This window comes from Anneissia japonica, unplaced genomic scaffold (assembly GCF_011630105.1).
Source record: "Anneissia japonica isolate Jap-2015-1 unplaced genomic scaffold, ASM1163010v1 scaffold287713_len945575_cov184, whole genome shotgun sequence".
NCBI classification, from domain to species: domain Eukaryota; kingdom Metazoa; phylum Echinodermata; class Crinoidea; order Comatulida; family Comatulidae; genus Anneissia; species Anneissia japonica.
The window spans coordinates 117,324-130,681 of NW_022725774.1; the positions used below are offsets into that span (position 1 = coordinate 117,324).

Consider the following 13,358-nt stretch of genomic DNA (forward strand, 5'->3'; position numbering starts at 1 on the left):
GCTAAGTCCCCCCCCCCCCCCCCCCGGAAAGGATTTTTGGGACTCCTGACATCAATGTGATGACAGTAAATTATTTCTTACTTTATTCATTAAATGATTTATTCCATTCTGTATTGAGGTGTGTAAATCCCTGTTGCATAAATAAGAATTTTTTTTTTTTAAAAACACTTACTTGAGATCCTCTTGATGATGTAGAAGAAATTGAGAGTGTGTCTGACTTTTTATATGATGGTCTGTCTCTATCCAGACTGTAAAAAATTAATTTCAAAAAGATGTGTGAAGAATTATTTCAACGAGTATGCATATAACTAGTATAAAAACAACTTCACAACATCACTACCATTTATTATGATTGAATTATTAAATACATAGTGACTGTGTGGAGCTAATAAATGGAAAAAATAATTAAATTATTGAATTTAAACACATAAATAAAATAGTTCTCTAATATTCTTTATGCAGACCCTTAAAATGGCTAGTAATTAATGAATTTCATAGCTTACAGAGTTATATTCAACTTTTTAATTGAACATTTGCAAATTTCAAGATTTTTATCAGGCTGTATATCTTTTAGGCTAGTAAAGTATTTATAATTATTATCATAAATTACAATATATAGTTCTATAACTTTAGCACCTACTTAATTGGCTGTTAATCAAGTACATACAATTTTTTCTACTTGTTTTCAATCAAAAAGAAATAACCATTGTAAGGAACCTTAACAAAGATTATAAATATAAAAAGGAAGAACCAAAATAACACTCTAAAGACTAGCTCAAGATTTGATTGATTTGTAAGCTTTGTTCGTGATGAACACATTTCTGGCAAATGGATTTCAAAAGCAGCAAGATTAGTAAGTGCATGGACAGCACAAGCTTTTCAGTTGGATTTTCTTCAGACTAAGTCCTTGATGATTTAATTATACAAGAAGACTTCCGAAACTCATCCATTCTTCAAATAGCATGAGAATACCATAATGAAAATAATATAATAAAAATATGTCTGTTTTATATAAATCGTAAGTCCTCTATATGCTTCATATTAGGGGGCTTTTGATTTGCAACAATGTAAAACGTAATGATGCAATGAATGCCTGAAAATTGTGAGTTACGTTCTCTCCTGAAATCTGAAACAGATTGTCAGCTGAATCTATGTTCAGGCCAGATGAAGGACTGTACTATATTGAACATTGATGCATTAAAACGTCATAACATGTCCACATACGCATTGTTAAAAATCTAAGTTCATTTATAATTGAGAGTAGAATGCATACGACAACTGCTCTACGTTCTTGTTCTATGTTCGCAATTGAAAGCTTGCTTCCTACTATTACGCTGGTCATTGAATCATACGTGTCATATTAAGCAGCGGGTTGGCATCCAGATCTAACAGGTAATAATAATGCACCATTTACATACAGTAGTGCATACTGTAAAAAGTAATAAGGTAAGTGAATTCTTGCCGAGCCACTAGGACTCACAGGGCTTGAGCTCATCCCGAGTTTCTTTAACATGAAGCGGATGAGAGTGTAATACTCCCCCCGAGCGGGACGATGGTCCACAGCAGGTTACTCCCAGCAATTTGCTAGTATCCATTGGCCGTGTTTCTACAAAATAATCAATTTTTTTAAGCCACTTTTTTAATGAGTGCAAGACAGCCTGCCCACATTGCAACTACATTTTTTATTGTACGAAAATCGGTTTCCATGACGGAAATTATGTCATCATTTTGTTTATACAACATGTTTTCCACACTGTACAGTATCTTTCTCATTCCTGTCATGATGACGAGGAGTAAGGTACAGTGTGCGGCGAGAAGGCAAATGTTTTTCGGCTGTGCTCATAGGCACAACAAACGAGCAACCAAATGAGGACAACGGTAAGCCCAAAAGAACGGAGGCCTAGGCCCAATATCCCCCCATAAAATAATTACAAAAATATTTCATCGCTCCACATGTTTGTTGACATTTTAGCTTGTAGGCCTAGGCCATGAACAAGATGACTAATTTCGCACCTGATATGATCTAGCTTTGCAATGGTTTGACCTGTTGAGGTCATATTTCACCTGATAATCAGTTTTTTGTGTTGCAGCTAAAAGGTGCACATCCAAAATCGGTTATTTGCTGTTCAAACACGCTATCCATTGTGTATTTTTGATTAATTTTTTTAATCGCTTTTTTCTAACTGGTCCCATTTCTACTGAAAGAAAAAAAGCGATTTTTCGAAAAAGCAATTTTTAATTGATTTTTTCTTTCCAGTAGAAACAGGCCCTTAGGTACAACTGAGTAAGCTGGAGCAATAGAAAATGCACAGACCTTGTGGTTGGAAACCAAACCATTCCCACTGCACCAAACCGCTTCTCATATCAATTGCAACAAGGTACCCACATATACTCTGGGGTAAACAGAATGAAAGTGAAACTAGATTTGGAATATATGTTTGTAAAACAGAAAGTAGGGCTTTTCCTCATTGACAAAACTGATGTTCAAAATTATAGAAGTTAAAAAGTACTACTGTATTGGTGCTAAGGTGGGACTTTTTTTATACCTTGTTTAGCCAACCATGCCAACTGCAAATATTGATGATTTCGAATAAAATAAAACCTTATTTTTGGCCAATTAGTGCACCCGTCGCCACAAAAAATTTGAAATTTCAGAAAAAAAATAAAAGTTTTTCTTTATTTTTATTACGCCCTCCGCTGCCATGAAATCTCCAACAACATTTTATTTTTATTTTCTCCTCCATCTGGATGTTTTTGGCAAAATTATTTGCTAAATAAGAAAACAAAATTTTATTTCTATTTTTATTCCTCCCTCCTCCGATGATCTTTAAAAATAAAAAAAGTCTCGCCTAAAACAGAACATATAGGGCTTTTCCTCGTTGACAAAAATGATGTTCAATATTATAGCTGTTAAAAAGTACTATTTTATTGGTGCTAAATCAAAACATAGGGCTTATCCTTATTGGTAAAAATGATGTTTAAAATTATAGAAGTTACAAAGTACTATCGTACTGGTGCTAACAAACCTTACACTCTATTGTATTATGTGGGTGAAGTGATGGCTGAAGCATTTCGCAGGAATTTGTGTTGAAACTAACTCTAACTAGTTTAAAATTCTTCAGACAATGCAAATTACGTTATATTGCATTAAACAAATATTCTAATTTTATTTATTTATCAATATAAGAGATATGCAGAATTACATTTTTACAATATTAAATTTTTACTCGAAAAATCTTTGCCATATGGACTTTGCTTATATTGACCTTTAAGAAATTGTGCTGTGCAGAAAAAAACTGTGAAAAAAATATAAGGAAATGAATAGAGGAATAAAAAAATCAACAAAAACAGTGTAATGTAAAGCAAAAAAAAAAAAAATAATAACAATACAGCATGAGACACCCTTTTAAGTGGACACATGTTCACCAGCCACAAAGTGAGGGAAAGTATATTTTAACACTACAGTCAATCCCTATTCAGGGGATACTTTTTTTGGTCCCTGAAGGTGTCCCCTTAATAGGGGCTCTACTGTATTTGGCATTTACATAGCAGAACTATACCTTTCTCCACCTAGACTTGTGGCATCTGATAAATCCGAGGCCTCAACATCTTCCTCCTGATTATTCAGAGACGGTTCAAAGACATGAATCTGTGGCCCTTCCGACCCAATTATTTTCTCCTCATTCCCTGGGTCACTGCAAGATTGAGAGTCTAAGGGATCATCGGTTGGATTTGCATCCTTTTCTGTGGATGACTCCATTTCTTTTCTTTCCTCTATTAAAGATGGAGATTAATATGTATTATATGGATGCATATAAACAACAATTATTATAAATTAACAAAACATTATTATTAATAAAAACAAGAACAACAATAATCATAATTATGTAAGCATATAAATTCTAATCGCAACATTTCTGATCTTCTGAAAGTTTTGGTATGGAGATCCACCTCCTTGTTAATTAAAGATGATAATAACTATTTGAGAAAAACGTATGCCCCATCGGGATCCGAACCCAAGACTTTCTGATTAACGTTCGGATACTCTACCAACTGAGCTAGAGGTATACGCCCTTGGATTTTCCCATTAGGACACGTTATTAATCAAGCTATTGTGTAATACGCAATGAATAATAGTAAGTCACATGAAAGTAAATTTGGTATGGAGATTGTGATTTACGAGTATAACGAGTACAGTTCACAACTAGTAGTGTTCAACTTAAACTGTTAAAAAATGGGGGGAAAAAAATACATTTAAACATTACAACTTACCTTCTTGCAACAAAATAAATAAGGTCCTCATAATTTTCCAGACATAAATATCTTTTAAACCAAACTGCAACTGACTTGCCAAACTGCTTTGTCATATACCAGACTGACATTTATATACTAATCCCTATATTCCTTACATGAATTTTTGGCTGGAAGACAATATAAGGATTTCTGTCTCTAAATTAGTGAAACTGATTTTTTTCAATCTTTGTTTCAATAAGTTAAAAACATATTTGATCTTTTTAAATCTTGATTTTGATTGGGTACTATTCCCAAAACAAATAGAGGTATTCTTGAAATAAGTATTTCAACATTGTAATTATTAAATGTTGGAGGATTTTTCTACAAACGATATATCTTTATTAAATAACCAACGTATATAAAACACACCATCTTGTTGCGTATTGTCCAATTTGGTACTCATTTCCGAAGGTGTTGAATTTGTCGCCCGGTCTTCATTTTTTGTATCAAGATTTGTTTTATCAACCTGTGTATAGGCACCATCAGGATCCCTGATTGCTTGACTCACTTCTTTCGTTTGAAGTTCATTGTTCTCCGTGTGATCCTTTATGACTGGTGGATTGCCATCCTTCTCAATACTGTAATCAAAATTAATTACTATGTTAATTCCGGGAAATGATTAGAATACAACAGCTTATAAGGGTTTACCTTTGATGAACGTGAAGTGATTTAGAATTAGCCTTGATGCTCTTGGAAATTCAACCACACTAGCCATGTTAATACTCGACCAAGCCTTTGTGGGTTAAGCGGTTAGGAACTGAAGAATATCTATAATATGTTTAGCTAGACACAACATTTCACAAACAAGAGTTTTGCATTAATAATATATTTTAAAAAATAGATTATAGAAATAAGTTCATTATTTTAAAAAAAAGCACTTTGTGTACATTATGAAATCAAACAAATAAGCTCCAAAAGAGAAAACAAAATGTTAAAAATACAAGATACAACAGGATTTTTTCCATACAAAGTAACTAAATTTTGATTGATTTTTGATAGATAAAATAATATGTATTTTTCTATATGACTATTTAATGCAATTAACAAAATTTTTGATAGATTCATATTCTTATTACTCTTATATTTTATTGAGTTTTATTTAATGAACTGTTTATTTCTTTCTAAATAAATTATTCATTGATAATTCATTTATATTTTTAATTTGTATAGAAATTTCTTTTATATTTATTTCTATATAGCTTTTGTTGTTGTTACAATTTTATGAATTGTAATGCTTCTATGTGAGGGCCCATGATCGTCAGCTATCTGCTGTTTTGGGCATTCCTTGGTAAACAATTTTGAATAAATAAATAAAATAATATAATGATGATCCATTCAAGAATTAGAAGAATGATAAATTTTAATTTAAAATCTATCAGTCTTGTAGCAAAGACAAATGATGATAAATATATATAATATACACAAAAACATATACATACTATATACATAAGTAAAACATTAAAAGAAAATTAAAGCTCATTATTGTAACAAAGATATTGAAAATTAATGTATTGGTAATTGACAGGTTCTGATATATGAAATATACACTGACTATCAATCACAATTTTAATTAAAACGAATATCATAACATTAACAAATGAGTTTCTACAGTACATGTAGATGCTTTACACTTTAGTAGGTGATTCTACAGGAGTAGTTATTGTGATAATTTGGGTTTAGGATGTGAAACATCGTGTATGATCCAATTAAAAGTTACATAGGAGTGTCATATTTTACACATCATGAATATTATCATCATGAATACCGTTCCTGATTATTCCCTTAGCAATTTTCAAAATCATGAAAAAAAAAATTGTTTATTACAGAGCAGTAGGCTAGAGTGCCATATAGCATAATAAATTTTGCTTTAAAATTATAGTTTCAGTAATTACAGTATATACTCATTGACAACAATTAAACAAACTTGTCTAAGAATCGATTGGGAACATGAGAGTATTTGCATACTACCCAGCAAAAATTTCCTGACCAAAAATGATTACACTCAAACAGTTCAAAATCATCTCATACTACCTCATTCCCTAATAAACACGTCCCCACTTTCAATCACGTACCTCTCATTATACCACACCCATCTCCTTTCATGCCAATACCTCTAGAACTACAGAATTTAGCAGGGCACAGGGAAAATTAATAAAATTGTGGTGAAGATGGTTTGTGGGTGCGAGCAGTAAGGAAAATGTCCACTATGACAATAGGTAATTACCATCCGGGAGGGTGAATGTCATCAGCTGCATAAAAATGTTAATGTTCATTACATCATACAGAGTTGTCGTTTTTTTACACTTAAGTTCTTGCACTAACTGCTAACTCTTGTTACCGTAGGGCAATCAGTTTTTTAATAGTGACTCCAAGTGCAAATAGTATTATATATCACTTCCAAAATACGTATTTGTACATTTTAACACGTTCTTGCAATTTTATGGTTGAACAAAATTACGTCAGTGGTTTTTAATCATGTTTCATATTTGAAAGCAACAAATTTCTTTGCATCTTGACTACATTCAACTTTTTAAGGTAAGTATATAAACATAGAGAATGTGCTGTTAGGAGCAGTGGCGGCTCTAGGATATATTTTCTAGGTGGGCTAAGTTGTCCGACAGGGAGGACTTGAGCTCGTACGCGCGAGCTGGGGGAAGGGGTTGAGAGGGCGTCCCCCTCCCAAATGAGATTTTTAAAGAATAGCAACCCCTGGATGGCCGGAAATGGCACTCTCATACTGTAACAGACATGTGTTGGCTTGGTGTGGGCCTACTTTTATATGTTTTATGGTCTGACTGCCCGACAATTTCTGTCCGGCGTCGGGGCTTGACCTGTCCGGTGGGGGGACTTAAGCCCCCTGTCCCCCGCTGGCACTGTCACTGGTTAGGAGCCCATAGTACGAAGCCTCGGCACTGTGTGGTCGGGTGTCCAGTTCCTTTCCACACTGCCTTTTCAATCTCCCCAGTATCTATCAACCAGGTACCTATACATACAGTACTCCTGGGTAGAAATAGACAAATGAAGGCAAAATGTCTTGTCCAAGGACACAAGTGAAATGCACAGCAAAGGTTCAAACCCCTAACCTCGAGGTTGAGAGACTGAAAGGCATCGATAATATTACTAGTATAGTTAGTACATACTGTAATATGTTAGATGGAATGCGATCTTCCAACATCTGTTGATGTTTAACATGTGCAAGAAAATCAATGCAAGTCTATCAGTCTTGCCATCTTGATATTCACATGAATTGATCGACTGCTATATGTTTTGGTAAATAATATATAAAAAAAAACCTGTCATATAATGATAAACAAATGCAAATATTAATATAGTAAACAATACAGGTCTCCCTACAATCAAAGACCATATTTAGGACCAGGATTTCCATGATCTAACCTCTTTGGTCTCTGTAAGAATAATAAAGATAGACATATATTAATTTTGGACCAAATGGTCTTTAATTGGAGGTGGTCTTTGATTAGGGAAGACCTATATATTAATAGATTAATAGTAAACAACCAATAATAATAATAATATGCTAACTAGATTATCTAGTCAATGACTGCCCACAGTATAACTGATCTATTTTCAGTGGCTAAATGTATTATTATAAATTACAATAATATACTAAATATAATAAAAAAATAACTGTAAAAAGAATGCTGTAAAAAAGAACTAAATGAGAAAATTATTTTAATATCTTTCAAGAATTTAGTTTTCTAAACTAGGTATAAATAAATTTAACCTTAGTTTCTAGTAAATAACTTAGTTGAGAAAATTTGACCATTTATGTGAACAGTACTGTTGTTAAAAAAAAAAATCTAATTCAAATAACTAATAAATAAAACTAATCAGATCTTCTAATGTTGATGAAACTAACAAATATGAAATTCTAAAGGTATCACTGTTAACTGTCCAATTGTTTTATAAAAAGTCAATTTATTCTTGCTTCTCAACCCTACTATTCTCCACCCCCTCCACCCCAAAAAAAACAATCACTCCCTTCTAAATTTTCTCCTTTTCCCTATTCTTACCAAGAATGATATTCCGCTACTTCATATATCCCCTTCTTTCTAGTCACGGATGACACAACACCCCTCAAGCAATTCATCACCTAGCTTTCTGACATATATGTACTCAAAAAATTTTCTTTAAAAAAATCGTTGGGAGAAAGCTGATATACATAGTAACGTTGCTGTGTCATGTAAAAATTACAGTGTATATTCCACGATAAAAACTAAGGCAAGCATCCAGAATCATATATTACAAGCCATAACGTTAACATACTCCTCCGTACTGCGTAATAGCTAAGCTTAAATCCTGGATACCTTCAAGCTACACTACTTGATCTTCTGTAGCTGTGCTTCAAACATCAATTAACTCAAAAAGAAATAACTGTCGGAAAATCCACGTCAAAATTTAACTGATGCACCAATCAAAGCTGTAGAGATAGATGCAATCAATTATTCTACAATAGATGTTTTCATTCCTCAACTAAATCAACAGAGTTTGCCGAGTCTATTACAACAATGCAATTTCTGTTCAATAAATAATCACCACCTTCTGAATGGAATGATCAATTCAAAACCAAAGATATCTATCGTTGCACAAGAGAAACGCTACATTCAACAGCAAGCACAAACGGCCCCGTAGGCTAAAATGCACTTTATACTGACGGTCACGCCGACGGTTATGATCAATTTCCAAAAATTAATCCTTGATCAATCTGCAGAGATTATGTAGGAGTAGAGATATAGTAGATGGTTTGTGGTACACCTTTTAAAAGCAAATGAACTTTATGATCTACGATGGCTAACAGCACTGTACGTCACTACTCCGGCTTCCTACAGGATTCTTCCTGTTTGGTATTACAGCCCACTTAAAACAACACATAAATACAGCGAGTACAATATGGAGTATATAAGCTCCTTGTTCTTCAAAATGCAAAGCTGACAATTGCCTGGATTACCATTTCTATATATACACTATGATGGTAGATAATACTCCAGTAATCATACTAATATTTTATTTGAAAAACAAGTTGGTTCAAATTGCATTTTCAGATGAGTAATAAACGATTATTAAAAATCAGTCAATGTAGAAATGATGCTGCAGGTTTGACCAATCAAAATCTAGTTTGGACTAAATTGAACTTCTAAGTAACCTTGATTTGTAGCAATTTAAATTTTAATCTATTTTAATCTTCCCACTCTTAACTTGTACATGTATACATGAATATTCTTTAATTATTTCTTAGCGTTTTCCTATGCAGATAATGTACTAGGACCACATTTAGGACCACAAGGGGGTACTTATGAGGCAAATGCCTTGGGGCATTTTCCTCACATTTTTGTTAGGTTTATGTTTCTTAAGAGTGTGTTAGTGCAGTCTGAATGGTTAACATCTTGTTACTTCAAAAGGTACTAAAACATTACTTTTCAGAGTTGACAACTATAGCATCATTATCATGGAGCCTTCATCAGCTGTTAAGAGATCGTTTACGAAAGTACAGAGAAATTATCCTCGTCCTCAACTCTGAAAGGTAATGTCTGAGGTATTTTGATTACAACAGGATTAGATATCATATGATATATCTTTTTACTTGTGTGGCAAAAAATTGTTATGCAGTTCTTTAGGTTTTAAATGTTAAAAAAAAAAATCCATTTATTTTTTCATTTCTATTATTCATGATGTTTTCCTCAACTTTTAACATGAGGTGTGCAATATTTTTATCGATTAGATTAAGCCTACATCAGTGAAAGCACTAGTAAAACCCTTAAAGTAATTTCAATGGGCAGGGGATTTGTACAGTAAATACTCTATTCCACCGCATACATTATGAATTAATGCAGTAAAATCCAATAAAATTACCTGAAAATAGCAACAAACAAAATAAAAACAACAATAACAATAATAATAACAAATAATAATAATAATGGTGATGAAGATGACAATAATCAAACATCATATTGGTATTAGTTTCATGTCAGTTCAGTAAACATAGATTCAATGAAACAAGCCAGAGTTCAAAATACAAGATAAAAACATAAAAAGGAAGTAGGCAGGATATATTGATAGAGGAAAGACAATCGAAGGGCAATAGAACTGATAGAATGGAAACCAAGGACAAGTCAAATAAATATGAAGGCATTTAAAAAAAATCAAGTTATTATACACACTGCTTAACACACAGACAATTTTACATAGTATAGAAAGATTTAAGATTCAATTATTTGTTGCTACTATGGCTATCAAGGGCAATCATCCGCTTTCGCATCACAAAAATTTCACAATCATGTTAAATAACATTCAAAATTAAATTTTAAATAAGTAATGCCATCTTTTTAAGCAAGTTAAATTAAGTCAATTTAATAATTAAGAGCTGCCGTAATATCTGTAGGGCCAATATTAGCGGAATCAAGGCCAGGTCGTGAGACTAAGAGCATATGGCAAGAAAGATGAATGAAGATGTGAGGTTCGAGCAGGGAAAGGAAGAATGGTGAGAATGTTGCAATGAAAGTAATGAAAATTTAAATTATCATGGTAGGTATTGAGAGAAGTAACCACAAAAATTATTGAAAGTATAGTGCAGTTAAAACTGGCGGTAGCCACTTCATGTGCACTGAACCGTGGAGATGGTTCAGGCACATGGTTTTATTCTGTCAAGTTTCTCTCCCTGTAGAATACTGATTATCATTAATTAAGAACAAAATTTACAGGTTCGACAGCGATGAGACACCACCCAATTCTAACTATTGTATAAGTGTTTTGAAAATTATATGCCAGTATAAAAAAGCTAAAAAGGATGTATTAACAATATTTATCTGTGGTTAAGTTATAGGGAATTTTTTTTATGCTTTTGGAAAAAGGAGCTATTAAGTCTAAATCTTCGAAGGGAAAGTCCAGTAATTTACTGTAGATGGTCACCCAATATTGAGGGTACGATGGTTATTCAAGGCCAATAAATTTTTGCTTCAATTAGCTTCAAGTGTAAAATAATTGTTAATTAGTAAAACGTGCAGTAAAATATTGTAGAGATGATGAAAAGTACCCTACATCAGTGGCAGATCTAGGAATTTGAAATAGAGGCAGCCCAGCAAGGGACTTCTAGATGGAGGGTCTATTCCACCTCATCCCCAACATTGTGGGGGCGGAGGTAAAAAAAAATGTATAATTATGGCACTTCTAAATAGCCAGAAATGGCACTATCAGACTTAAATATTTGAATTTAATTTCACTTTCTATCTCCATTAAAAAAAAAAATTTAACAATATAGCCCCACCCCCCTTTGAACCTGTCACTGTCCGAAACAGGCTCACTATACACTCAGCATATATCGTATGATAAATATCCATAATAGTCACACTAACCAGTCAAATTTCATGAAAATGAAATACTACAAACAACAATATCACCATAATAATAAGCCTACCCAGGTCTAAATTCCAGTTGGGACCAGTTGGAAATGCCAACTGGTCCAACTGGTTTCCAACTGGTTTCCAAATGGTCCAACTGCAATTTCAACTGGTACAACTGGAATTTCAACTGGTACAGCTGGTCTTCATAACTGGGTTTAACTGGTCCAATGGTCTATCCAACTGGTTGAACTGGTCCAACTGGTTTTACCAACTGGTTGAACTGGTCCAACTGGTCTACCCAATAGGTCCAGTTGGTTCAAATAGTCTACCCAATAGGTCCAACTGGTTTTACCCAGTTTGGTTACAACTGATCATACAAGTTTAAACTGCTAATTAGTCTACTTAATTCATTTATTTAATATTTAACTTGTTTAGAATCTGCCTAGGCCTAGTAGTAGAAAATTGTTTTATCTTAGAAGAAAGCGGCTTTTCCCTTACGAAAATGACCAATTCATTTCAATTGGAAATTGAACTGGATTCAATATGAGTCAATTGGATTGTAATTGGAATTTAAATTAGATCCAGTTGGTTCCAATTGAAAAAAATCATATTGAGATCAATTGGATAACAAATGTCCATAGGATTTTTTTTCTTATAAATCCATTTGGAATCAATCGGATGACAATTGACCAATTAGAAATTGGAAAAATCCAATTGGACAATTAATTTCCAATTGGAATTTTTTTTAAAAATCCAATTTGATAACAAATACCAATTGAACTACAAAAACAAATCCAATTGGAACAACAGATTTTCAATTGGATTATAAATATCCAATTGGATTTTTTACTTATTCCAATTATTGGATAACAGATATCAAATTGGATTGCCTTTAAATTCCAATTGGATAAGAAATATACAATTGGATTGTCTTGAAATTCCAACTGGATAGCAATATCCAATTGGGTTGTTTTTCATTCAGTTGGAAGAAAAATATATCTGATTGGAATGTTTTTAAATTCCAATTGGATAACAATTATATTGGATAACAAATATCCAATTGGATTTTGTTAATTCCAATTGGGATTTATTTGACCAATCAGAATGCAGTACTAACAGGTTTCCTGTCTCTTATACACATCTAGATGTGTATAAGAGACAGCAGTTGACGTTGCACAAGGATTCAACGAACGAAACCGAAAGAATGCGAACGAAAACGGCCGATTACAAACGGGAGGTCGATCAGTTGCAGAACACCATATCCGATTTGCGAAAAGAGCTCAAAACCTCGGAATCCAAAATCGACCGTTTGCACCAACAGTTGACTTCAACGAAGTAGTTGCACAAGGTTTCCGCGGACGAAACCGAGAGAATGAGAACGAAAACGGCAGAAGTCGATCGGTTGCAGAACACGATATCCGATTTGCGAAAAGAGCGCGAAAACTCGGAATCTGAAATCGATCGTTTGCGCCAACAGACGCACGAAACAGAAGATTACAAACGGGAAGTCGATCGGCTAAAGAACACGATAGCCGATTTGCAAAGAGCGGTCGCTCCCGACGATGACGACGATGGCAATCATAATGCAAAGCTGATCAAGCGTTTAGAATCGAGCGAGAAATCACTGGACGAGTCGAGAAAAGTTAGAGACCGGATGGCATTAGAGATAAAAATACTTAGGAATCAAAACGAACAAATGAAAACGGA

At 33.4% G+C, this 13,358-nt stretch overlaps 1 protein-coding gene across 1 annotated transcript in view; it reads right to left on the reverse strand.

Annotated features, from left to right (window-relative positions):
- Positions 1 to 172: 172 nt before the first annotated feature.
- LOC117112898 (connector enhancer of kinase suppressor of ras 2-like) overlaps positions 173 to 13,358 on the reverse strand; it is a gene marked incomplete at its 3' end in the record, with an annotated part of 55,405 nt that continues 42,219 nt past the window's right edge. Inside the window, 3 exon segments of the mRNA XM_033256110.1 lie at positions 173 to 248; positions 3,561 to 3,774; positions 4,663 to 4,871. Of these exon segments, the coding sequence (XP_033112001.1) occupies positions 173 to 248; positions 3,561 to 3,774; positions 4,663 to 4,871 (499 nt within the window).